The sequence below is a fragment of the Sceloporus occidentalis genome, unplaced genomic scaffold (assembly GCF_023333645.1).
Source record: "Sceloporus occidentalis isolate IW3139 unplaced genomic scaffold, rSceOcc1.0.p SCAF_8, whole genome shotgun sequence".
NCBI lineage: Eukaryota > Metazoa > Chordata > Lepidosauria > Squamata > Phrynosomatidae > Sceloporus > Sceloporus occidentalis.
Genome location: NW_028316988.1, coordinates 44,167,090 through 44,192,013, shown reverse-complemented (window position 1 = coordinate 44,192,013; position 24,924 = coordinate 44,167,090). Strand labels below are relative to the sequence as shown.

At 43.1% G+C, this 24,924-nt stretch overlaps 1 protein-coding gene across 3 annotated transcripts in view; it reads right to left on the bottom strand.

The window, feature by feature from the left end:
• The window catches only part of COL4A6 (collagen type IV alpha 6 chain), a 117,750-nt gene that overhangs the window by 66,371 nt on the left and 26,455 nt on the right, over positions 1–24,924 (bottom strand). For all 3 annotated transcript variants that reach the window (XM_089536487.1, XM_089536488.1, XM_089536489.1), the window contains one exon: positions 10,537–10,620. In XM_089536487.1, the coding sequence (XP_089392613.1) occupies positions 10,537–10,620 (84 nt within the window). The remainder of the gene's footprint in view (positions 1–10,536; positions 10,621–24,924) is intronic.

The following is a 24,924-nucleotide window of genomic DNA, read 5'->3' as shown; positions in this document are numbered from 1 at the left end:
AAGACGACCAGCGCAACGTTACAAAAAGTCAAGCAAGGTTAATGCTGTTTAGTGCAGCCATGTTTTAACAGCTGCAATCAATAAAATGTCCACCCGCTCACTCTCCAAATGTGAGCAATCCTGATGAATTCAAGCTTGCACCCAAATCCAGGACGAGATTGTTTTCTTCCTCTCTGTTAGGGCAGACCCCATGAAAGCTGATGTCAAAATCACGCTGCAAACCTAGACCTACATGCGGGTGAGTAAACCCAACTGAACTCAACGAGGCTTACTTTTTAGTACTTAGTTCTTCTTAGTAGATCTTTATAGGATCCTACGGGATCTTTATAGGATTTAAATTGTTAACTTAGGTACATTTCAGGCTTGCAGGGTCTACTTACTTTTAAAAAACTATCCCCTTGAGTTCTACCAAGACTTCACCGCTTCCGGCTATTTAGGTAAAGCACCCAAGCTACCCAGTTTAGCTTCAATTGACTTTTTTAAAAACAATCCTTAAAATTAAACCCAGCTTTGTTTATATATAAGGTTCTCCTGAATTGTTTTCTACTGAGAAAGGAGTTAGTGGGTTTCGCCCAAGAAGGAGACACTTCTCAACAACAGCTGGATTGTATATTTCCAGAAATGGCGGCTTGACTGACTCTTCTTTGTTACTTTCCTGTTCCCAGCAGTCCAGATGAAGCAGTTCCAGATGCAACCTGAAACCATTGCATCACTTGGAAGAGCCCAGTTTAAAAGTCTGTGAACATTCCTCTCCTATTCTGTCTTCCGACTATGGAGACGCCATAAGTGAGCATCATCAATGGTCCAAATGACTATCTATTTTAACAGGTTGCCTGATTAAAAGATCTGGAGATCTTGAAGTCTTCCAGAACCTTTGTTATCTCTGAGTTGAACTAATAAAAGTATGGTGATACCATAAATTTTGATTCCCCCACCCTTTATACCCATATGGCTATCTTTACATTTTAGATAAGAGAGTCGTTCATGTAGGGAAACTAAGAATTAAGATGCAGGGTGATTCGGAGTAGATGCTTGACATAGCTATTTTAGAACCATCAAGTATATACTTGTGAAGAACCAGTGTCCAAGACAGTTGTTTTTGGAGAAGATCAGCCTCCATGTTGGGTCAACCATGCAGACTCAAACACTTGTTAGTTAAGTTAAGAGAAGCCTTAAAAGGGGCCCAAAGACTGGCAAGTCCAGATAATGCTCTTAGATTGGCACAGCTTCTCTTTGTTGGCTGATCTGCCCAGATTTATTAATGAGGTCTAAAACAAAGCAAACAAACAACCAAATACAAAGCAAGACCTAGCTCTCCAGATGTGGTCCCACATCATTGCCTGGCTAGGGTTGACAAGAACTGCAGCCCTACAATGTCTGGAGGGGCACAAGTTGCCCAGATTTTTCATCGAACAATAAATACACTGTTCTGCAATAGAGTCTAACATGCCACAACAGTATTTCTCGAGTGTTAAGGAAGGTTAGCTTAAGTAAATACGCTTTGAAAAACACCCTTGAGAGTTTTCCTAGCCTTATTCTTCTGATGAAAGTATGAGGATGTGTTTCAGTCTGCTTCAAAATCTAAGTCTTTCCCCTCCCGCCCCGTTTGAAGAACCCTTTTGCTTTGCATCTGGGGCACTAAATATCCTTCTTCTAGAAAGAGCCATAAGATGCGTTCCTTTGTTCCAAGCCAACTGGCACCAAGGCAAACTTGCTGGATTAACCATTTGACTCTGAAAGTTCATTTGGCCTCCGGCTTTGTGGCTAGTCAACTTCCTCAAAACCTAATTAGGTTTTGCCTCTTTATTTTTTGGCACAGCCTCCTATTGGCTGGGGGTTTTATTTTTAATTTAATTTAATTTTTTGGCATTCATCTTGACTTTTTGCCCCTATAGCTGTCCAAGCTGTCCAATTTATGTTGCATTTCATAATCTCTTTGGAGAATTTAAGAGAAAGGAGAAACCTTGCATTCATTTGTACCTCTCTATCCAGCATCTAAAATCTTCAGTGAAATTTAATAATTTTTCTTCTCTTCTCTTCTCTTCCATTGCCTTAATGACCCCTGGTTGGATCCAGACTAAGTTGAGTTAAAACCTACTGGAACCAATGGGTTAGATCCTACTGGAACCACTGGGTCGAGATATCTAGGTACAAGGTGGCCATAGGATGGCTAGTTATACAAGAGTGAATGAAGAAATGCATCCACTTCAGGAAGATGGTGACCAGCCCATGTGAAAAGGCAAGAGATTTACACAATGGGCCCCTGGTATCTGTTGGGGTATGGTCCTTTATATCTATGGATATAAAGATTTGTGGGTGCTCAAGTCACATTACATGCAATGGCATAATAAAATGGTGTCCCTTGTATAAAATGGTGAAATCAAGATTTGCTTTTTGGATTTTAAAAAAAATATTTTTAAGCCATGGGTGATTGAATCTATGGATGAAGAATCCATGGATATGGAGGGCTGAATATCCAGTCTGAAGAGAAGCCAGAGAGCCTTCTGGAACTACTTGAAGACTGCTACTCCAATACTGGAAAGATAACTGAAGCAAGACTTCACTGCCAATGCAACCATCTGCTTTTGAGGCAGAATGGGGAGGCACAGCATCTTGTTCTCTTTCCCAGGCAGCAAAATCAAGCGGGACCCATTCACACTACACAATTATAGCACTATGATGCCACTTCAACTGCCATGGCAACATCCCACAGAACCCTTTGTCCGGCAGTTTTGTTGTAGTTGATGTGTGTGTCCAAATTGTTTCCGACATATTGTCAACCCTAAGCAGGAACCTATAGTGAAATTTTCTGGGGCTGAGAGCATGTGACTCACTCAAGATCACCTAGTGGGTTTCCATGGCTGAGTGGCGAACTGAACCCTGGCTGCCACGGTCGTAGTCCAATGCTCAAACCACTACACCATGCTGGCTCTCTGGCAGTTTAGAGTGGGGCTTTAGAATCCATAGCCAAAGAGCCCTCGTTCCTGAACAAACTACAAATCCCAGGATTCCATAGGATGGAACTATGGTAGTTAAAGTGGAATCTAGTGCTATAATCCTGTAGTGGAAACAGGACCCTGGAATGGCCCTGCAGTTCCACTCTCTAAACTTTCATCTGAAAGATAGCAGAGCAACAACACTGGTTTTGTTGTGTTCCCTCCTTCCTTGGCTCACTCCACGAATGTGCAATTGTCATGCAACAATGGCTCATGTTATCACAAGAAAGAAAATGGGACACAATTGACCAATGTTCCCTAAATCCTCCATTAAGGTTGGCTTTCAGCTCTGAAGCATCGGGGACTCAACAGCAGAGAAGTCCAAATAGTAAGTGTGTGTGGGCAAATAAAATCTAATCCCTATCCTTTTCTTCCAACAACAGGCCATAAATCACATCTAAGGCAGGCAAGTGTTTCGATGTCCCTTTCCTTCCACCAAGTTCATCTGCAGCACGTAAAAAAGGAGTATGTGATCCTTGGCAAGAGGCAAGAGCTCCTAAAGACCAACAGATGGTTCCAGAAGCAACTTTGCTTGGCTATTTGGAAGAGTGCAGGAAGAGTTCAGGCTTCATCTGTTCAAGGACCCATTTGTTTGTCTTTCTGGCCATCCATGGTCTTCTCAGCACTCTTCTCCAGCATCACATCTCAAATGACTTTCTTTTTATCTGCTTCCTTCACTGTCCAACTTTCACATTTGTATATGGTGATGGGAAACACAACGGCTTGGACAATTCTAACTGTATTCTCCAGTCATATATCTTTACACCGTTAGGATCTTGTCTATTTCTTTCATGGCTGCCCTACCCATTCCTAGTTGCCTTCGTATTTCTTGACTGCAGTCTCTGTTCTGATCATTGTTTGATCCAGTGTATAGGAAATCTTTCAACTATTTCATGGCCCAATGGTCTGAGCATTGGACTCTTGACTCTAGAGAACAGGGTGCAATTCTCAACTCAGCCATGCAGCCGACTGGGTTTTATAGCTGTCAAATTGGGGGTCCCTATTTCCTGAATAGCCCTTTCCAAATTGTTGTCTTCTGTTCCTCAGCCAGCATTATCAGAGCATCTCCTGAACACAGCTCAAAAGTAGCTCAATACTGGCTTTGTTCCCTAGCAATGAAGATATGTCAACACTGCAGTCATGGTTATACCTTAACGAAGGATAATTGCATCCCATCTGCAGAGTAACTTCAATTTTTAGTTACTTACATAGCTACAACAAAAGTCACTCTATCTCAGCCTCAGAGGAATGCAATGGCAAATCTCTTCCCCGAACAAATCTTGCCAAGAAAACCCTGTAATAGGGGCACTGTAAAAGGTAAGGTAGTCCCTTGACATGAATGTCTAGTTGTAACCGACTGTAGGGGACGGTGCTCATGTCCGTTTCTAAGCCAAAGAGCCAGTGTTGTCTGAAGATTGCTCCGGTGGTCATGTGGCCAGCATGACTGCAACGAATGCTGTTACCTTGCCATTGAGAAGTGGTATCTATCTATCTATCTACTTGCATTTGCATGCTTTTGAACTGCTAGGTTGACCGAAGCTGGGACTAGTGATAGGAGCTTACCCCATCATGAAGCACTCAGGCCTCGAACTGTCAAGCTTCTGATCTTCCGATCATCAGAAGTGATGTCTTAACCACTAAGCCACCACATCTGCCACTGTAGGGCCACCGTAAGCCAGAAACGACTTGAAGGCACACAACAGCAAACAAACTTGAGAGTTGACAAGGGATCAAATAGGGGAAGACGCTCTGCTAGTTATTTGCAAAACAATGTGGAGCTCTGAAAGATCACTGCAAGACCCTTGGCTCCTCTTTCGAACGTGGGAGGAGAAATGGGTCAGGATGGGCTTGGGAAGAGCAGCACAGCTGCCTGCAAAGAAGATTTCCAAGTCCTCCTTGCAGGCACTGACAGCCAGAAAGGTCAACAAATCACCCTGTTTTAAGAGCCATCGTGACCAAGCAAACACTCAAGATGTTCAAGACCCAGCAGTGCCTCTCCCTTGAGACGTCTGAGCAAACCTTCTCAAGACATTACAGAATCTCTGCCCAAACTTACAGGTTCCTCCTCGATCACACAGTTGCATGAAGCAATCGAGGAGAAAGAGAAGGTAGCAACTGCAAGGTACGGCTTTTTATTTCGCAACCGGAGGCATGCACAGGCATCCAACCCGTGGCCAGAACTCGCTGTACTAAGTGGGAGAGGGGAAATGGAGGCTAATTGCTTAATGCCCCATTTGGCAGCCACCGAAGGCCCTTTTGGAAATCTCAAAGCGCAGGTCTTTGGTGGTGGTTAATAAAAACAACATTGGCACAGTGGAGTTTGTTTGACTTACTATTACCTCATTTTCACCTGAACGTTTGCCAGAAACATGTCAAATAACAGCTAACAGATGGTCAAGATTTCTTAACTTTGAAGATAATTCTCTCCTATCCCCCCAAATAAAACAGCGGAGTGATCCCTGCCTCCTTCTTTCTCACGTTCGCCCATTGGGAGGAAAAGATAACCGTGACTCCTTGGCCGGCTGGAGCTAATCCTCACTGACAAATATTGAAAATACCAATGTTTGTTATGGATCAGAAGCCATATATTATCAGATAAGGTTATCTCTTTGGGTCAACAGTATGTGTGGGTTTCTTTGAATTTAAAACCCGGTGTAGCAACATTGACTATATTCAAGGGGAAACGAAATAAAGAGAAGCAATGTAAGTGGGATAAAGGAAGGGAAAAAATTTTTTAGTTGAGAATATGTGAGTATATATGAGATAAACCAGCATAGTACTGTATAGTGGTTTAAGTGTTGGAATAGGACTCTGGAGAACAGGGTTCGAATCTGCGCTCAGCCATGGAAACCCACTGGATGATTTTGGGCAAGTTATTCTTTCTCAGCCTTTTAGGAAGGCAATGGCAAACCTCTCCAAATAAAGAAAAACCTAGGATAGTCACCATAAGTCAGAGTCAGTTTGAAAGTATATTATAGTAGGCCCTTGGTATCTGCCGGGGTTCAGTTCCAGGACACCCAGTGAATACTCAAGTCCCATTAAATACAAAGGCATAATAAAATGGTGTCTTCATATGAAATGGCAAAATCAAACTTTGCTTTGAATATATAGATAAAGAATCTGTGGATGCAGAGGGCTGGCTCTACAACAAGGAAATAACGCAGGGAGCAGGCAATGAAACAGCCTTGGGAATGGTTCTAGATTGCCCTTGTCATCTCATCCAACTCTAAGATTCTATTATAATCTCCTGTTGTTATTATTATTATTATTAGGTTTTAACTATGGGTTCAGTCTGTTTCTGCTTCTTTTTAAACTAAGAAATGTTCTTCTCCAATTCGATGTTATGGCTTTATTATTAAGCGTTCCAGTCATTCGCCATCTTGAATACTATTTCTAGTGGAAAGGCTGAATATCAAGTTTCCAAAATAAATGCTTAAAAAGTGCCTGTTATTTTTTTTTAACAGTAAGTAAGCAATTCTGAACTGCAATGCATAAAAAATAAAATAAATACGAACACGTCCAAATTAAAAAACCCTCCAGGGATGAGAGAAAGAACGATAGAAAGCTGCCCAATATCTGTTTTTGGAAAATGCAATGAAATAAGAAAGAAAGAGAGAAAGAAAGAAGCCCTCAGGGTTGGGTTTTTCCTTTCCTTTTCTTTTTACCCCTTCCCAAAATGCTGATGGTATTGAGAAGATGTGAAAACAAAGTTCACACGTTCACACGACCCGTACTCAGAGGGGAGAAGGAAAACATATATCGCACTTCGAGAGATGTTTAAAGAAGCTATCTTCTAAGATAAGGCAACAGGAGAGCGCTCACAAGTTTTGCGAGGGTTTAATAAAACAGCGCACATCCAGACCTACTTTCCAAAGCATCACCGGCTTTCCAAGTGAACATCCCACTGTGGCCGAATTGCTTGAAAGAAGAGTTTAGGCAGAAATGGCTAGCTCCTTCTTCCAAGTGGATTTACAGGTTACAATTTGCATCTTTTCTGTATCCCTTTGCACTCTGTCCCATTCCTACCACTGTGCTGCTTTGACCTCATTCTCGTAGGGCTTTGGAAGATGTGGGCTGATATCCATGAAAGCTCATGCTAAAATATAAACTACTTAATCTTCAAGGGTTGGCTAGCTTCCTTCCCCTTCTCCTTTTCCCCCTTGGAATGTATTTGTGTGCTTTCAAGGCAGTCATGGTGACCCATTGAATTTCACAGGGTTTTCCCTAGGCTGGGAAACCACTTGAAAGAAGGCAAGAACAAAGACAAAGAAACCCCAAGGGCTGAATTTCCTGGAGGTTACAGGTCAAAGGCTGAATGACAACCAGAGGGGAAATCTGTTAATGTTAATATTGCCATTTCAGTTGATGGTCTCCTTTAAGACAAGCTTTAAATTAGCCTGAATAGAACTCATCTATAGATCTTTTTGAGGAAGAGGGGAATGAGAGCTTTTGAAACTTCCCTAGAGCACAAAGTATCTAAAATCTACCTTGGTTGGGACTGTTTTCCCCAATATGATATTCTCTAGGACTATAATCCTATCAGCTCCAGCCAGGATGGGCAACTAGCAAAAACTTGGCCAGGTTTGGCCATCAATCTGGAGCGCTTAGCTGTCCAACAAGGTGCCATGGTTTCAGTGTCGGACTATGCCTTTGGAGACCAGGGTTTGAATCCCCACTTGGCCAAGGAAACCCACTCGCTCAGCCTCAGAGGAAGACAAAAGCAAACCCTCTCTGAATATAGTATTTGGTGGGTTTTTTGGGCTATGTGGCCATGTTCTAGAAGAGTTTATTCTTGATGTTTCGCCAGCATCTGTGGCTGGCATCTTCAGAGGATGCCGGTGAAATGTCAGGAATAAACTCTTCTAGAACATGGCCACATAGTCTAAAAAAACCCACAAAAGACTATGGATTCCGGCCATGAAAGACTTTGACTTCACCTCTCTGAATAAATCTTGCCAAGATCTTGAGTCATCATCTTGAGTCACCATAAATTGTAAATGACTTGAAGGCATACAACAATAAAGCGGTCAAAAGTGTGGCTTTGCATTTCCATGCATTCAACCATGTCTGGAGTGTTGGGTTAGGTTTACCAGCTCATTTCCCCCCATGAAAGGCTCTTCTTCTTCAACACCCACAGAGCAGGGAAGGGCAGCATCTGTGTGTGTATACGCATGGGCACCTGGTGGGTATTATGTATCTGTACACATATGCACACACGCAAAGGATTATACGTTATGAAAGAGTAAACATTTGAATGCAGACTTCTATGGATGGAGATTATGGAGATTATCACATGGTGTTATAAAAAGAGGGAAAAGACTGCTCCTGTTATAGCAAGATCGCACCAAGATTTTTGCACAATGTCACACTCATCCAGTAGTTCTCCCATGAACAACCTGGAATTGTCCCGTAACTTCTTATTAATGAGGAAACCATGTGAATGGTTTGCCAATAATGCTTCATTCACGCCACTGCAAAGGCGCAAAAGCTATGTATTTGGGCTATTGTGGCACTTTTTCCAGACTGCACTTTGGCACAGGCAATTCACTCTCCTTGCTAGGATTGTTTTCAGAGTAGATTTCTCTTATCTTGAGGCATTTTATTCGAACTGTTGTTACATATAGACATTTTATTTTAGTCTGTTTGGGACGAAACCGTATTTTGGGGGAAATGTGCAGTAGCACAATAATGACACATGCGTGAAACATCCAATCACAGTATACTAATGATACAGCAACACAATCAACTTTTTTATGTGGAATGTGATTCTAATAGTGCGATTGCACAACTGTACAGAACTACAGATCCCTGTAGCGCTATGCTTCCGTTATCTTCCAATAGCGCAACTGTTGTAGAATTTGCCTTAGTGTGATAATATCATCTGATCTGCAATGGTGACAGTGAATATGGTATTACAGGGACAACCGTTACATGTATAGAGGGCTAATCATTCCTTTCCATGTTCAATCAAAGTGATGGGAGTTGGGATTTCTAGGCCCAAAGGCTCTTGCCATGCACAGTCCGCTGTGGAACTGATATCTGCTTTTTGTTGTTGTTGTTCAAGCAGCGACTAGACCTAACAGTTTAGACCCCTGTAAGAAATAAAGTGAAAGTTCATCCAAGTTCCCAGGTCAGCAATGAAAACAAACTAAAATCTTTGTGACATCTTAACAAAGGGGGAAACTACGAGTTTGAACTGCAAGGTCAACAGTGTAGCAGCCAGTTCAAACAATCCGGCTGAACCCCAGAAATGGAAAGAGACAGAAGGATGCGGAGGAGCAGCCATCAAAGGTGACTTAATTTGTGGGAAATGTAGGTGCCTTGGCCCCAGCGGAAAGGATCTGTCACCAGCCAGCAGTTTGGTTACAGCGGCCTGGCAAGTAGAAGATTAGTCGGTCAAAGCGGAGGATTGACCCCAGTCTTGTCCCTGCCATGCTGTTTTTCTATGGGCAACTGGTTGGACCATCTGTGAACAAAATGCTAAGCTAGATAGGCCTTTGGTTTGGCCTTTGTACAAATTTTCTTTGTAAAATTCAAAGATATAGCTGTGTTAGTCTGCAGAATTGGTACGTAGAGAGACCATGTAGCACCTTTGAGACTCACTGAAAGAAAGAAGTTGGCAGCATGAGCATTAGCTTTCGTAGACTTCAGTCTACTCCCAAAGATGCTTTAGGTGGAGTACGCTCATGCTGCCAACTACTTTCTTTCAGTGAGTCTCAAAGGTGCTACAAGACCTCTTGGTGGAGGGCCGAAATACCCTAAAGGTACCAGATCCCACTTGATCTTGAAAGCTAAGCAGGACCAGATCTGCTTTGTACTTGGGTGGGAGACCACCAATGAATACCAGGTGCTGTCGGCTTTATTTCAGAGGGAGGAACTGGAAAAACCACTTCTGAGCATTCCTTGCCTAAGAAAACCCCATGGAGTTCATGGGGTTGCCAAAAGTTGATAGGCAATTTGAAGGCCCATACAGACACAGTTACTCGTGTTTGGACATCATGGAGAAGTATGGTTTGTTTAGAAGCAAAAGCCTTGTGAAAGCTAAAGAGGAGGAAAGGATGGGCACATCTGTCCAAGATTCACGTATAGTAAGAGACTACCATTGCCTCTTACATCTAACTGGGACAATCGGGCAAACTGGGACAATTTACTAAACTGGAAATATGTCAGCTCATACATGGGCTGCAAGGAGAAATTCTACTAATGCCTTTGGAGAAAGCTCAAAATCATTCAGCAGAAGGGCGCAAACCTTGCAGAAGACATTACAACTCACAAATGCTGTACTTCTTTGGTTGGATATACAATGCCATCTGCGTTATTCTGTTTTCCAGTTAACTAAGTTGAGCGTGCAAAGAAAGTTTATTTCGGTAAGGTTTCAACTATTTTGGCCAGGTCTGGCATTCCTGAGCAGCTGTTCTTCTTCACTTCCCATGCCTCCTGAACCCACTAGTCCACGTCTTAAGCATAATTACTTTGTTTTCTCTGGGGAAAAGACGGCCAAGATAAGAAACCTGGGGACTGTTTTGATTCAACAACTTACCCGAGCCCCTTTCTCTGGAAAGCATCTGCATCCTGCGCTGCAGTCTCGACCTCCGCAAGGTCCCTGGTAAAACTTCTTCCCACCCTGAAGAAACAGAAGGAGAAAGACAAAAATTTAGCAACCAGGCATGTACTGTATACACTTTCAAAATCATGTTTAATTATACAGCGTCTCCAGAACAGTTTATTTTATTGCCATTTTGACAGGCTTGGAGGACAAATGAAGTCCCAAGGCCCCATTTGCAATTTTCTGGACAGCGCATCTTAACATGTACCTTTTAAAAAGTCTGGATCCTGCTGTGAGACAGAACAATATAAAAGTCAGGCTTGTTGACTTGAAATTGCCAAAACAGTTTCTACAGTGCACACACACACAAAAAGCTATTTAAACAGTTTTAACATAAATCACAGAAGTATTTGTTAGAAGGAAGGTACAAATGAGAGCCAGAGTGATGTAGTGGTTTTGAGTGTTGGGCTATGACGCTGGAGACCAGGGTTCAAATCCCAGTTCGGCCACAAAACCTACTGGGTGACTTTGGGCAAGTCACAGTCTCTCAGCCTCAGGGGAAGGCAATGGCGAACCTCCTCTGAATAAACCTTACCAAAAAAAACTCCATGATAGGTTTGCCTTAGGGTCACCATTAAGTCAGAAATGCCTAACAATGACAAGAAGGTACAAATATATTCCTTAATATTGGACTGACTTGGGGCCAGTTCACACAACACAGTTATGGCGCTTTGATTCCACAATGACTGCCATGGAATCCTGAGATGCGCATAAAGGGCGGAACTAGAGCATCTGACAGATAATTGCAAGTAGCTCTCCTGAACTACAAACCCCATAATTCCATAGGAGCCAACACAGTTGATGTGGGATCAAAGTGCAATATAGTGGACCCTTTGTATCAGTGGGCTGCAAATCCATAGAGCTGACTGTCCACAGATCACCATACCCCATATTATTCAATGGTGGCGTGTGTGTGCAGATGTGCTGGTATATCCATGTTCACATTGCCGCCATTGAATAATTTGAGATGCAACTGTCCATATTTTTTGCCATTTAAGGGGGGGCCTCCAGAACCAAAATCCTGCAGTTACCCTTTTATTATTGCTTTTCAGTCATATATTTTGCTGTTTTTGTTTAGATTGCATACATCTTTTTGGAACTCAGTTTAGAAACTTGAAATCAGGTTCTCATCCTTGATTTCCACCCCTTCATTATGGATGAGATATTTCTAATACTTGCTTAAAAACAGTAATGTATAGGCAATATTAGCCTCAAAAATTGCATCAATCCACTCGATTCCATCTTTATTCATTGTAGCTCTTGATAGTTTATTTACTTATTGATTTAAATATTTCATTTGTTTGTTTTACTCATTCGTTTCTATCCCAGCCTTTTCCCAATATTGGGACTCGAGGCAGGTTGCAACATACTAAGTACAATACAGGTTAAAAACTACACAACCCATCTATGCTGAAATTATTGACCCCGTAAGTATTTCCTGAATGCAATATTCATCCTATAGCCACAGTCTTTGTTCAGCCATTTCCAAACCTGCATGGAGAAGTCCTGGCCCAAGCCTTTCCTTTAAAAAGAGATTAATGTTTCCTCCCAAATATCATGTTCAATCACAACACATTTCTATGCGCTCTTCCCTTTCCCTGCATGGAGAGGTCATGAATGAATGAAACCCGAGAAATGGAGGAAGCGCAGTGGAGCCAATTGGCGGAAGACGCGGTGTTACATGTCACACAACTATTTCGTTTACGGGAAGGAGCTGACACCAGACACTCCCAAATTATTTACATAGCAAATGGCCATGTGCTTCATATTGATGCAAGTGAGGCATCAGAGTAGGCTTTTGATTTTCTAGAATGGATCCTAATTTATTTATTCCTTCCCAGCCAAAAAGAGACTTGCATGTCAATTTCAGAAGGAATCGCCACACTCCCTTAAATCTTTTAAGAAAACAAATGCAAATACGGAGAAGTAACGGAGCGTTAGATTAAGAGGCAAAGAGAGTCTAGAAAGGCAGAATCATTTTTTGGTTCATGGTTATGTGTTACATGAAATGTTTGTGTGGATATCTTCACATCTTTATGGGAAGATAAGAGTGGCATAGTGGCTTAAGTGTTGGACTGCGACTCTGGAGACCAGGGTTCGAATTCCTGCTCAGTCATGAAACCCAGTGGGTGACCCTGGGCAAGTCACATTCTCTCAGCCTCAGAGGATGGCCATGGCAAATCCCCCCTGAAGACACTTGCCAAGAAAACCCTGTGATAAGTTTGCTTTAGGGTTGCTGTAAGTCGGAAACAACTTGAAGGGAAACAACAACAAGACACATTAAACCAACCCAATGTAGAGGTTTGAGTGCTGGACTAGGACTCCAGGAGATCGGGGTTCAAATCCTTGCTTAGCCATGAAAACTGATGGAATGATGGAAATCGTCCTTTTGCAGCCTCATAAGAAGGACATGGCAAACATCCTCTGAGTAAATCTGGCTGATAAACCCTCATGATATGGTCACCAGAACTTGGATTTCACTTGAAGGCAAGTTAAGTTAATGTTTGTGGCCCTCAGTTCTGGGACTGTCCCCTATTATTGTTCTATAGGAATCCTGCAAAGCAATACAGGAGGACAATACCACCTTCTCACTTATTGCTTTCATTGTTTCAGTCACACTGGCCCTTAGTTTACAGCAGTTCAAAGGCATAGCCATGTTAGTCTGGAAAATCAGTATGCAAAGGGATCTTGCCACACATTCTGAAACTAACTGAAAGAGAGAAGTTGGTAGCATCTGAGGAAATAGGCTCAAGTTTACAAACGCTCTTGCTACCAACTTCTCTCTTTTAGTTAGTCTCAAAGGTGCAGTAAGATCCCTTTGCATATGCAGTGGTTCTCAACCTTTGGCTCTCCAGATGTTTTGGATTTCAGTTCCCAGAATTCCTGAGCATTGGCCATATTGGCTAGATCTCCTGGAAGCTAAAGTCCAAAATGTCTAGAGATTCAAAGGTTGAGAACCACTGGTTTAGAGCAAAAGGGGAAAGGAGGAGCCAAGCTGCTCTTTTCCTTACTCCTGAGCAGTCCACTAAATAGCAGGAGGAGACTTATCTGCCTTCTCTTTAAGGAACCTACTCTATAAGGGTAGCTGAATGCTAGACCTTCTTGTCCTATTTGTTCGCTTCCCATGGACTGCTTTGCAAAAAAAGACCCAAAACCAAACCTGGGATGCTAGCTGAGATAGATAGGACTCTGGCCTGACCCATTTCTGGGCTCTGCTTACTTCCCTTAAGTATGAAAGCCCTTCGTAGGATGGAAAACATGATGTCAAAAGCAGCTTTGTGAACAATTACACTTCTGTCTCCTCGGGGTTGAGCTCATTTAGGGCTCCAAGTTCCACGGCGTGGATGATAGCCATGTGATTAATTTAACATTAGATACTACAAGGATTCCAGACTTATCTGCTGAGTCACTGGCTCCGGGCAACGTTTGCCTCCATCCTTCTTGGAGGAGTAGAGAGACATCTGCCAAATCCTGCCCGGTCCGAGGAGGTTTACTGCTCTCGCTCTGCTTTCCCTACTCCCAGCTGGGTTTGTTATAGCAGAAAATAAAGGCATGGACTCTGCCAGGCGCAGCTTTCCCCGTTTCACCTCCACAGTCTTGGTAAAATCCACAGCTCTTCCCTTTAGATGAGATGAGCCTCTTTTGGCGTTTAAAAACCTGCAGATTACACAATACTTGTTGTATGGGGCATGTCGGCCTTCCTTAAACCAGTGTCCTCCATGTACTTTGGGCTGCAGCTATAAAAACCTCTGGTTATTGGCTATACTGACTGAAGCAAAATGGTGAAAGATCCAAAAACCATGCCCTATGAGAAATGCTTAGGGATCTGAGTATGTTTAGGCTGGAGAAGAAGAGGTTAAGAGGTGATAGAATGGCCCTATTTAAATATTTGAAGGGATGTCATATTGAGGATGGAGCAAGCTTGCTTGCTGCTATTCCAGAGAATAGGGCACAGGGCAATTGATGCAAACTACAGGAAAAGAGATTCCACCTCAATATTAGGAAGAACATCCCGACAGTAATAGTTGTTTGACAGTGGAAGATGCTGTGGAGTCTCCTTCTCAGGAGGTTTTTAAGCAGAGGCTGGATGGCCATCTGTTTGGGGGTTCTTGGACTGTGTCTTCTTGAATGGCACAATGGTGTTGGACTGGATGGTCCTTGGGGTCTCTTCCAACTCTTATATGATCCTAAGCTGCAGTTGTAGACTAAATCATAAGAGGAGGATAGGGAAGACTGGGCCAACACTGGCTGAGATCCTACACGGTTACACACAGAGTAAGAGTGGCATTTGGCTGTATGCTCAGGATTCATTATGTTGCTCCAATACCCCCATGGCCATTCCACAGTTGGTGGAGAGTAAGGAGAACTGGAGAAGTGTCTAGCTATACTTCCATAGACAGACAAAGACCAAGCTCAGCCAGGGTCCAAAGGATGATGTTCAGCAGATGATGTCCGGGGTCTGCTTCATCTGGCTTTGGACACATATCCAGATGCTTCTCCAGCTCCCTCCACTCTCTACCAAGAATAAAATGACTGTTGGAGATGGCTATATCAGTGATACTGTGAGTCATACACTGGTCCTTGCAGAGGGTGAAAGGGAATAGTAACTTCGACAACAACAACACATATGCAAACATGAGTTGGAATTACTCTTGTGTATATCTCCAACAAGTCAGAATTTTGTAATCACTGTTAACAATTTTGTTGTTGTTGTTATTGTGTGCCTTTAAGTTGTTTCTGACTTATGGTGACCCTATCACAGGGTTTCCTTGGTAATATTTGTTTCTGGGGGGCTTGCCATTGCATTCCTCTGAGGCCGAGAGGATGCGACTTGACCATTGAGTTTTCATGGCAGAGCGGACAATTCACGGTCCTCTTTCTTCCAACCAAACGGAAATTGACCTTTCTTCCTCTACAATGTTTGCACACTTCATGGTTTTGGGGAAGGGGGCTTGGGGCACACCTTACCTCTATTGCCCATGCATTGCCTTCCTCCCTAAGGCCAGTACAGTTGGCAGGGGAACAAGCAACAGAGAATAGGAGGAACTTGAACAGGGCCTGGAGGATCCACAATGTGTCCATGGAGCCCCCTGACGTGGGGCTTGGCTGGTATCCAACGCTGCCGACCCCCGAGGCCAACCCTGGCTCTGTGTGTCCCATTGTAAATGAAATAATCTCTGGAGAAATTTCATGTATTACAACAAGGGTCAAGCATTAGATGATTAAGCCTGCATAGGCGCTCCAAAATGCAAACCCTCTGAAGTCTTAGTTGGATTCTTGCCATCGGTTTGCATGAACCGCGGGGAGAGAGGACAATGCAGTATTTCTTGCAAAAGGGACAAAAACAGGCCTTCCGAACAAAGCATCCTCTGTCTGTCGCCATCTATCATCGCCTTATTAATCAATCGAAGCAGCATATTAATTAATTAATATCATTAATTAACACAGGTTGAATCTCCCTGATCTGAAATGCTTGGGACTGGGAGCATTTTGGATGAGGGATTTTTTTAGATTTTGGAATATTTGCACAAATGTAATGAAATATCTCGGCAACAGGACCCAGTCTAAAGACGAAACCGTTTAAATTTCATTTACATCTTATACACATAGCCTGGAGGAAATTTTATACACAGTACTTATAATAATTTTGTGCAAGAAACTGTGCGCATAAAACAAAGTTTGTGTACATGGTGTACACGGTTCAAAATGTGTGAATCATCAGAAAGCACTATCTCAGTCCCCAGTGGGTTTCATGACCATGCTGGGAATTGACCCCTGGTCTCCCAGTATCCCAAACCGCAACATCACTGGCTCTGAATGTCTTCCAAAAGAGGCTGGTGAGCTGCTGCTGGCAATGCTCTAGCTAGAGTTGATGCATTTGGTTGGACTCTATAGCCTCTAGGTTCCCCTTCCAACTCTATGGTTCTATGATGGAGCAAGCTTGGTTTCTGCTGCTCCAGAGAATAGGACCTGGGACAATGGATGCAAGCTACAGGAAAAGAGATTCCACCTCAACACTAGGAGGAACTTCTTGAGCTGTTGGAGAGTGGAACACACTCCTTCCTCGGAATATGGCAGAGTCTCCTTCTTTGGAGGTAATGGGGTTGGTCTGAATGGTTCTTGTCGTCTCTTCCAACTCTGTGATTCTACACTGTCCTTTCCTCCACAGAGAGTGGCCATGCCAACATCTCTCCAGCTTTCCATGTCTCAAAGGCCATGCCCACAAGCAGATGGCATCATCTCATGTTTTTAACTCCTAGGCAGCTGCTTGACTGTCCCTGCCTGCCTGCCAAGCCAGCAATATTGTCAAAGGCATTCCAAAGGCTTAATGAGGCAGAATGCTCCCTTCCTTGAAATATGCTGGAAATATCCAGCGTCAAAGGACAACTTGTTTTTGCGCATGGTCCTCTGCTGAGGTTGTACCATAAAATTCACAGCTTCCTCCTACAAAATGCTCAACTGCGGCCAAAACAATACCCTCAGGATCACATCCTGCATCTATTTCATCTATTTTCATTTTTGTTCCCTCCGCTGCCTTTTATTGCGTTATGTTTAGGGGGAAAAGAGCATGCATGAAGATGCAAATATTTTTATATAGTAAACATAAAATGAGGGCCAATGTGGTGTAGTGGTTTGAACTTTGGACTACTACCCTGGAGATCAGGTTGAATTCCTTGCTTGGCTATGGAAACCCATAAGTTGGAAATGACTTTTTAGAAATAACTAGTTATTTCAAATTAATTTCCCAAAGAACAACAGTATTGAAGAAGAAATAACTTCATGGGAAGGAGAACTAGCATGGTTTGCATATTGGACTATGAGTCTGCAGAATAGGGCTTGAATCCCTACTCATCCCTGTGGGATCTTGAGCAACTCACACTCTCTCAGCTTCAGAGGCAAACCTCTGAATAAATCTTGCCAAGAAAACCCCACGATAGGGTCAACATACGTCGGAGGTGACTTGAAGACACACAACAACAACAAACTTCATGGGAAGAACCAGCATGGTCTGCACATTGGACTACAACTCTGGAGAATAAGGTTCAAATCCCTGCACAGCCATGGAAACCCACTGCAGGACTCTGAGCAAGTCAGGCTCAGAGGGAGGCAAAGATGAACTTTCTCTGAAGAAACCTTCCAAGGTTTGGCATGGAGAAGCAAAGTGTTTGTTGTGACATAGCAATAGCATTTACATTTCTATACTGCTTCATACTGAACTAAGTAGTCTCTAAGCAGTTTACAACATGTAAGCCTATTGCATCCAAGAAGCTGCGTAATCATTTCACCGACGTACAAAAGGATAGAAGGCTGAGTCAACCTGGAGCCCTGGGATCGAACTCACAACCTTGTGGCTGCAATACTGGCATTTAACCACTGAGACAGCATGGCATTAGATGGGATACTGCATAATAAGCCACTATGGAGACTTGTTTGGTGGGTAAATGGATTAAAAGTACTAATCAATCAATCAATCCCACCATCCCAGACACTTCATCTTAAAAATGTCAGTGCAGACTCACCCTTTGCTTCTCGGCTTATTTGGGAAAGCAGCGTAAATGCCCAGCGATTCCTAAAAGGGCCAAGTAAGGGCCAAAGTGATTTGATTTCATGCTAAGGTTGAGGTTATGTAATAGGAGGCTTATAGGATTATAGCATATTTAATTTATTGCTCCTAATTGGAATGTGTGTGCGACTCAGTCTGCAGAAGGTTAAGGCAAAGCCTGAAGGCTGGTTGTGCAGCTGGGAAACAATGGCTTCTCTCAGGTTTCTCTAAGGGCACAATCCACCTGGAATTTCTGCTACACAACACACACACACACACACACACACAAAGAGTAACGAAAGGGGATAATAATGAGAACTGAAGAAAGAATGCACTGTTTTAAGACAGCTCCTGTTATCAGACAAGAGAGAGAATAAATACACACTGTCAGTAGATGCAAATTATATAAATAGAATAATGTATTCAAAATATAGAGGGAGAGGGATTTGTGGATAAGATCAGTTTGGACCAAAACGTTCTCCTTCAAAGTATGGAAAATATTTGCAACAACCAGTTCTGATAGCAAACTTTTATCTCAATAATACACACACCTCCACTAATCATTATCAAGTGTATATGGATATTGCTGTTGTGTCATTTCAAACTTATACTAACCCTAAGGCAATCCTATCATGGTTTTGTTTTTTGGCAAGATCTATTCAGGGGCGTTTGCCATTGCCTTCCCCGAGGCTGAGAGTATGTGGCTTGCACAACGTCACCCAATGGGTTTCATGGCTTTGCCAGGAATCAAAACCTGGTCTCCAGAGCCGTAGTCCAATGCTCAAACCACTATGCCATGCTCTCTCTCTCTCTTGTGATATAAAAAGGAGGAAAGGAGGGGAGGAAAAAAAAGGAAAATAGCAGCACTTCACCCCATTGCATAAATTACCTACCCATATGAAATAGCATTCTTCAGATTAACAAAAAATAGTCTATTATTATTATTGGGCCCATACAGACAGACCAAGATAAAGCTGCTTTGGGTCACTTTGGAGGTATGCTGTTTAAATGACACATGCATCTTAAGAGGCCAAAGCTGCATTCCAGTCCTAAGGACTGGAGCATGGCTTTGGCGTGGCTTCTGGCCTCTTAGGACGCATGCATCATTTAAACAACATACCTCCAAAGTGACCTGAAGCAGCTTTGCTTTGGCCTGTCTGTATAGGATCATCGTCATCATCATCATCATCATCATCATCATCTTATTTGTCTTACAAAGATGTCTCTGAAGCCAAGTTAAAAATAATATCAAAACAGGACAATTATATGCTCCCATTCGTATGGCAGAAGAGAACTCTATCCATCACTGAGAGTGCTGTATCTTGGGCCCTAGTCTATTCAAATTACTGCTATAACCCAGCCTTGGATTAAGTTTCTAAATTAGGACAGTTATATGCGTCAGATGCAGACAGGGTGGAACCAGTCCCATGGGAAGGTAGAGTTTTGCTTACCCCCCAAAAAATATGCCCCAAAGGTATATTTTTTAAAAACAGGTTTTCAACCTGGCAAATGTGATCCAGAGCAAGGCCATCCCATTTTTTTATTTCCTTGAGGGCAAATTAGCTTGCAATGAACAAACCTGGTCAAGTCATTTCTTCCTCTTAGCCTCACATTATATTTTTAAGAGCCAGAGTTCTCCCTTGCAAGTTGCAAACAGACCAAACTGTCCCAAGGCAGCTGAAAAGTCTACCTTAATTATAGCTCCTCTAAATACAAACTCATGCAGTCACCTCCTGGAGCGACCATATGAGACCCCGGCACCATCTGAGCCGGAGCACTAAATCTGGTCAAGGGAAGGAGATGTTGTTAGCAAACAGAATCCCCTCCCTTCATCTCCAAGCAATCGAAATGTGACTGGGAGCTAAAAGAAGCAACCAAGCTCACAATCAGTCTCACTAATAATGGTCATGAACTGTACAAGGTGGACTGCTTTGCAGCCCACAACTTATGGATTCCCAAAACTGCTACTCGTTTATTTAGATTCATCTTTATCTCCAAGGAGCTAATGACATTCTACTTCCCAACCCCATCTCCATTCATCCTCCCAACATCAGCTTAGGTCCACATCTGGTTAGGTCACAGGGGCATGCTGCTGTTTTCGTTGCATTTGCTGTTTCTGTTGTGTGCCTTCGAGTCATTTCTGACTTTTGTTGTTCCTGCTGTGTGCCTTCAAGGTGTTTCCGATTTATGGCAACCCTAAAGGGGACCTATCGTGGGATTTTCTTGATAAGATTTGTTCAAAGGAGGTTTGCCATTGCCTTCCTCTGAGGCTGAGAGAGTGTGACTTGCCCAAGGTCACCCAATGGGTTTTCATGGCCGAGCTGGGAATCGAACCCTGGTCTCCAAAGTCGTAATCCAACACTCAAACCACTATGCCAGGCTGGCTCTCCATTTCTGACTTACTCTGACTCTAAGGCAAACTCATCACTGGATCTTCTCACCACGTTTTGCAAAGAAAGAAAGAAAGAAAGAAAGAAAGAAAGAAAGAAAGGTCAAGACTTGGCTGAGATGGAATCTGGCTGCTTTCGAGTCAAGTAAAGAAGACAAGAGGGGGAAAAGTAGACATGAGATGTTGAGCGATATTTCATTAACTCCTTGACATAATCCCATGTTTATTGAAATACTTTGTCCCTAATTTAATTTATAGGGACACCGAGAGCAGAGCAGATCGCTTTCCCTTAGATGCTGCTCCCATCTGCCAAGAGAAAATAAGACAAACTGGGCTGGAGATAATCTTACCTGTCTGGAAAAGGGGCAAGGGAGCTGGAATACCTTCGCAAGATGTATTTCAGATTAAACAGGACAGAAGAGGTGCAGCCTGGTGCATTCTTTTGCCGGGGCGAGTATTTGCCAGAGGGGACAAAAGCTACAGATTGAATCGCATGCAGACCACTTCTCAGCCCTGGTACCAAGAGAACCAAAAAAGGGCAAAAGGACCAAGCCAGCTGCTCTTTGTATTTACTAATAGCCCAGCTCTCCAGAGTGTGTGATCTGGGTTACTATGCAAGCCTGAGTGTTTTGGAAAGGCAAAAGATGCAGAGTTTTTAGTAAAAGGGATGCGTGGATCATTAGCAATAGATGGAGAGGCAAGAAAGGGAACGAAAGAGACATTTGTATTTTGTTTTTTGTTTTGGAGGGGGGCATTCTGTAAGAAAATGTGATCTCTCTGCAAAAAAAGGAAGCTTTTTAGAAATAGAAGAAACAAAGCAAAGCACTAAACTGTGTCCCCCAACACACACAGCTGGAGTAGTACTGAAGAGGGGTATGCTTTAGCTCACCGATTCTCAAAATTTGGTCCTCCAGATGTTTTGGACCTCAGCTCCCAGAAGTCCTAGTCCACTTGGCCAAGGAATTGTGGGAGTTGAAGTCCCCAAAATCTGAAGGAACAGATTTTGAGAAGCACTGCTTTAGCTCAGGATTCGACCCGCTAGGAATGAGCGATAGAGGAACGGTCAAGATAGTGCAATATTTCATTTCGCTCGCAAAAAGTGAAGGGGGACTACTTTCCTTCATCCACATATTAGTGCCCAAATCCCAAATAACCTCAGGCTGTAAGTGATATGGCCCATTAAAACTAATGCGCTAGCTCACTGCAAGATCTCAGAGCCTCTTCTGCAGTACTTAAAATAGTCCTCTGGCCTTGAGCTAATTTAGAAAAAGCATTAATAATCATACCAGAAACGGAACAGGCCACAGAAACCCAGTCCTGGCATGGAGAAATAAAACTGCTAACCAGTCTGCTCAGGTTTGTGTAAGGATGGGGGGGGGGGTATTTAAACAAAAATCTGTCTTACACTCTCCCCAATACTTTCAGGACTCTGGCTGAGTGTATTGGAATAGATGGAGAAATAAACAGCGCAATTATTCCCTTGTAGAGAGAACATCATGGGGCTGGTTCATGCTTCATCCTGTTACCGTTTTCCAAAAATATATACACTGACATACCATAGTAATCCATAGTAAAATCACCCTCTCCCATACTCTCCAATATTCACAGATAAGACTTTCCTTTTCAGCTTCCTTTTTTTAATGCGTTGCCTGACATGCAACTGAGCTGTCCCAGAACATACAAGAGACCTAAAAGAGATCCAAAGGTTTATCTTTCTGGTGTAAAACATTTCCTCCAATAGCCTTTATCTTGGTAGGTGTAGTTTGTTTTCATTTACTTTTTAAAGCTGCTCTCATGAGAACTGGCAACGGATGGCTGGATTTTGCCCTGCCTGGTTTCGAAACTCCGGACTATTTAGAGCATAGAAACGGAGAGAGGTCACTGGTACATCTAGTTTTCTGTGTTACAGATGCTGTCAAAACATAATTTCGCCCTCGGCTCTAAATGTAATGTAAGGATGCCTTGGATGGAGAGTGCTTGGTTGGTTTTGTTTTGTTTTGCCTTCAGTTGCATGGGGAGGGGAGGAAGATCTGCGCTGCCAAGATCAGGGCTTATAGTTTCCATTTTGAGTTATATGCCAGAACCGTGTTTTTTCCCTCCTTTCTCAAAACATACGACTTTTCTCTGCTCTGATCTTTCCACTTCCAAATATAGATGTGATTAGATTTGAGTAGCACTTGCGAATGTTCAAAGGCCTTCACATCTGTGATTCGGATTCACTGAAGTGCATAGCACATCTAACTGATTAACCGAAGGAACAAGGTCTTTAAGGGAGAGAATACATGGATTTCGGACAAGGTAGCCGCTTACCAACCATTTCAATTTTGCTGTTATGCTCAGAGCATATGCAAAGCAATCCATGCTTCTACCACACCTGTCCCAGAACAGGGCCCCTGCCACCAGGAAGATGGGTTTTGGAGTCCTTGTTGGCATCATGGCCAAATGTTAACACTCCCACTGGCAGTTTGAGGCAGGAAAGATATGAAGGATGAGGATAGATGAGACAGTGATCTCCTCACTTGTATGCGTAGTGGTTTGAATGTTGGACTAGGACTCTGGAGAGCAGGGTTCGAATCCCAGCTCGGCCATGGAAACCCATTAAGTGGCCTAGGGCAAGTCACATTCTCTCAGCCTCAGAAGTGGGATGGAGTCCGTAAGCTCTCACGGATTTTGCGGAGCAGGCTGGAGTCCCCCAAAGCATTTGCCAAATAAAACTTGTTAGTCTTTCAGATATCACACGGCTTTCCATTGCTCTTCCAGAAATTCACTGATATTGTGTCAACTGCAGCAAAGGATTTTGTCTCCACTGCAATGAATGTGAGCCATTATCATAACAGTGCAGTTAGCATTTGTTCAGTATGGATACTGTTTGTGAGGAATGTCATCTGTTGTTACAATGCTGTTGTGACATGGCTGGATTGTAGGTGGTTCTCTGTACGTATGTATTCTTAGAGGGACAAAAAGCACAAAAGGGCATGAGCTCATCCTAACCAATGCTGCCAAGGTACCCATTGGCAACACACGCACCCCTATCAGCTGTGCCTTCAGCAAGGCAAGAAGGCCCTGGGCATATACGTATCCAAAATCTCTAAGCATACAGAAGCTGTCTCAAGGATACTGGGAGATGTGGTCCAAAATAAACTGTGCTCTGTTTAGCAGCTACCTTTGAAAAGCACTCAGAAACTTCAGTTGGCCCAAAGAGCTGCATTCACTGTAGCTGCTGCCATATTGCAGAATTGTTGCAGTTTGACACCGCTTTAACTGTCATGGCTCTATCCTATGGAATCCTATGCCACCAGAGCTCTCTGACAGAGAAGGCTAAATATCTCACGAAACTACAAATCGCAGAATTCCACAGCATTGACAAATGACTTGAAAGCACAGGCTTCCGCTTGGGAGAAAAGTTGGGATAGGCATCCATAAATATATGGATCCTGGTGTTTGCATTGACTGTAGTTTCTGCATTGTGCCCCAAAAGGCTGAAATCAATATAATGCAGCTGGACAGCAGATATCCAGATTCGGAAAAAGAAAAAATCAGGAAGGCTTGGACTGGGGCCCAAAGGACAGAGAAGAGCAACTCTTCAACAGATGGAAATGTGCTGGAAACACATTGTGAATGGCCTTTGGGGAAGCGACAGAGAAACCTCCCAGGCCCTTACTTCCAACACTCAAACCACTACAACTGGCTGGCTCTCTAAAGCTGTTGTTTTTATGTGCTTTCAAGTTGACTCTAATTTATGGTGCGACTCCATCATAGGGGTTTTTTGTCAATATTTGTTGTGGCGGGGGGCATTGCCATTGCCTTCCTCTGAGACTGAGAGAGTGTGACTTGTCCAAGTCACCCAGTGGGTTCCTATGGCCAAGTGGGGATTATTATTATTATTATTATCATTTACTGTATTTATAGAGCACTATAAAGTTTGCACATTGGACATGGAGGTGACAAATAAAAACCCAGCACAATTTGGCAAAATCCAAAGAGCTATGTAGTGATCAGTTTGGAAGAGCTCTCAAATGGCTGTCCTAATTTGACTTGGCATCCTTTTCTATCGTCTAAGGTACGTATATATTTCTATTGAGAGCCATCAGCAACAGAGTGAGTGCTGTGATCTGTTTGGGGGGGGGGGTTACCGCCTACTGAACAAACAAGGGAAGGTAGGCTAAGCCTGACACAGTGGAATCATTTGGCTGTTTGCGGAGGGAAATTGGGCTTATCTTGTTGCTTTGCAAACAGGGGGAGGTGGAAAGGAAACCAATCCTGACATATTGAAAAGCTCTCTGCAGATACTCCACTCATTTAGCAGCAAAACAACAAAGAAGTGGTGGGAAAGGGCTGTCATTTAGTGCTCTCCCTGTCTCTTCCTATGCCAGCAGAGTTTCACACAGCT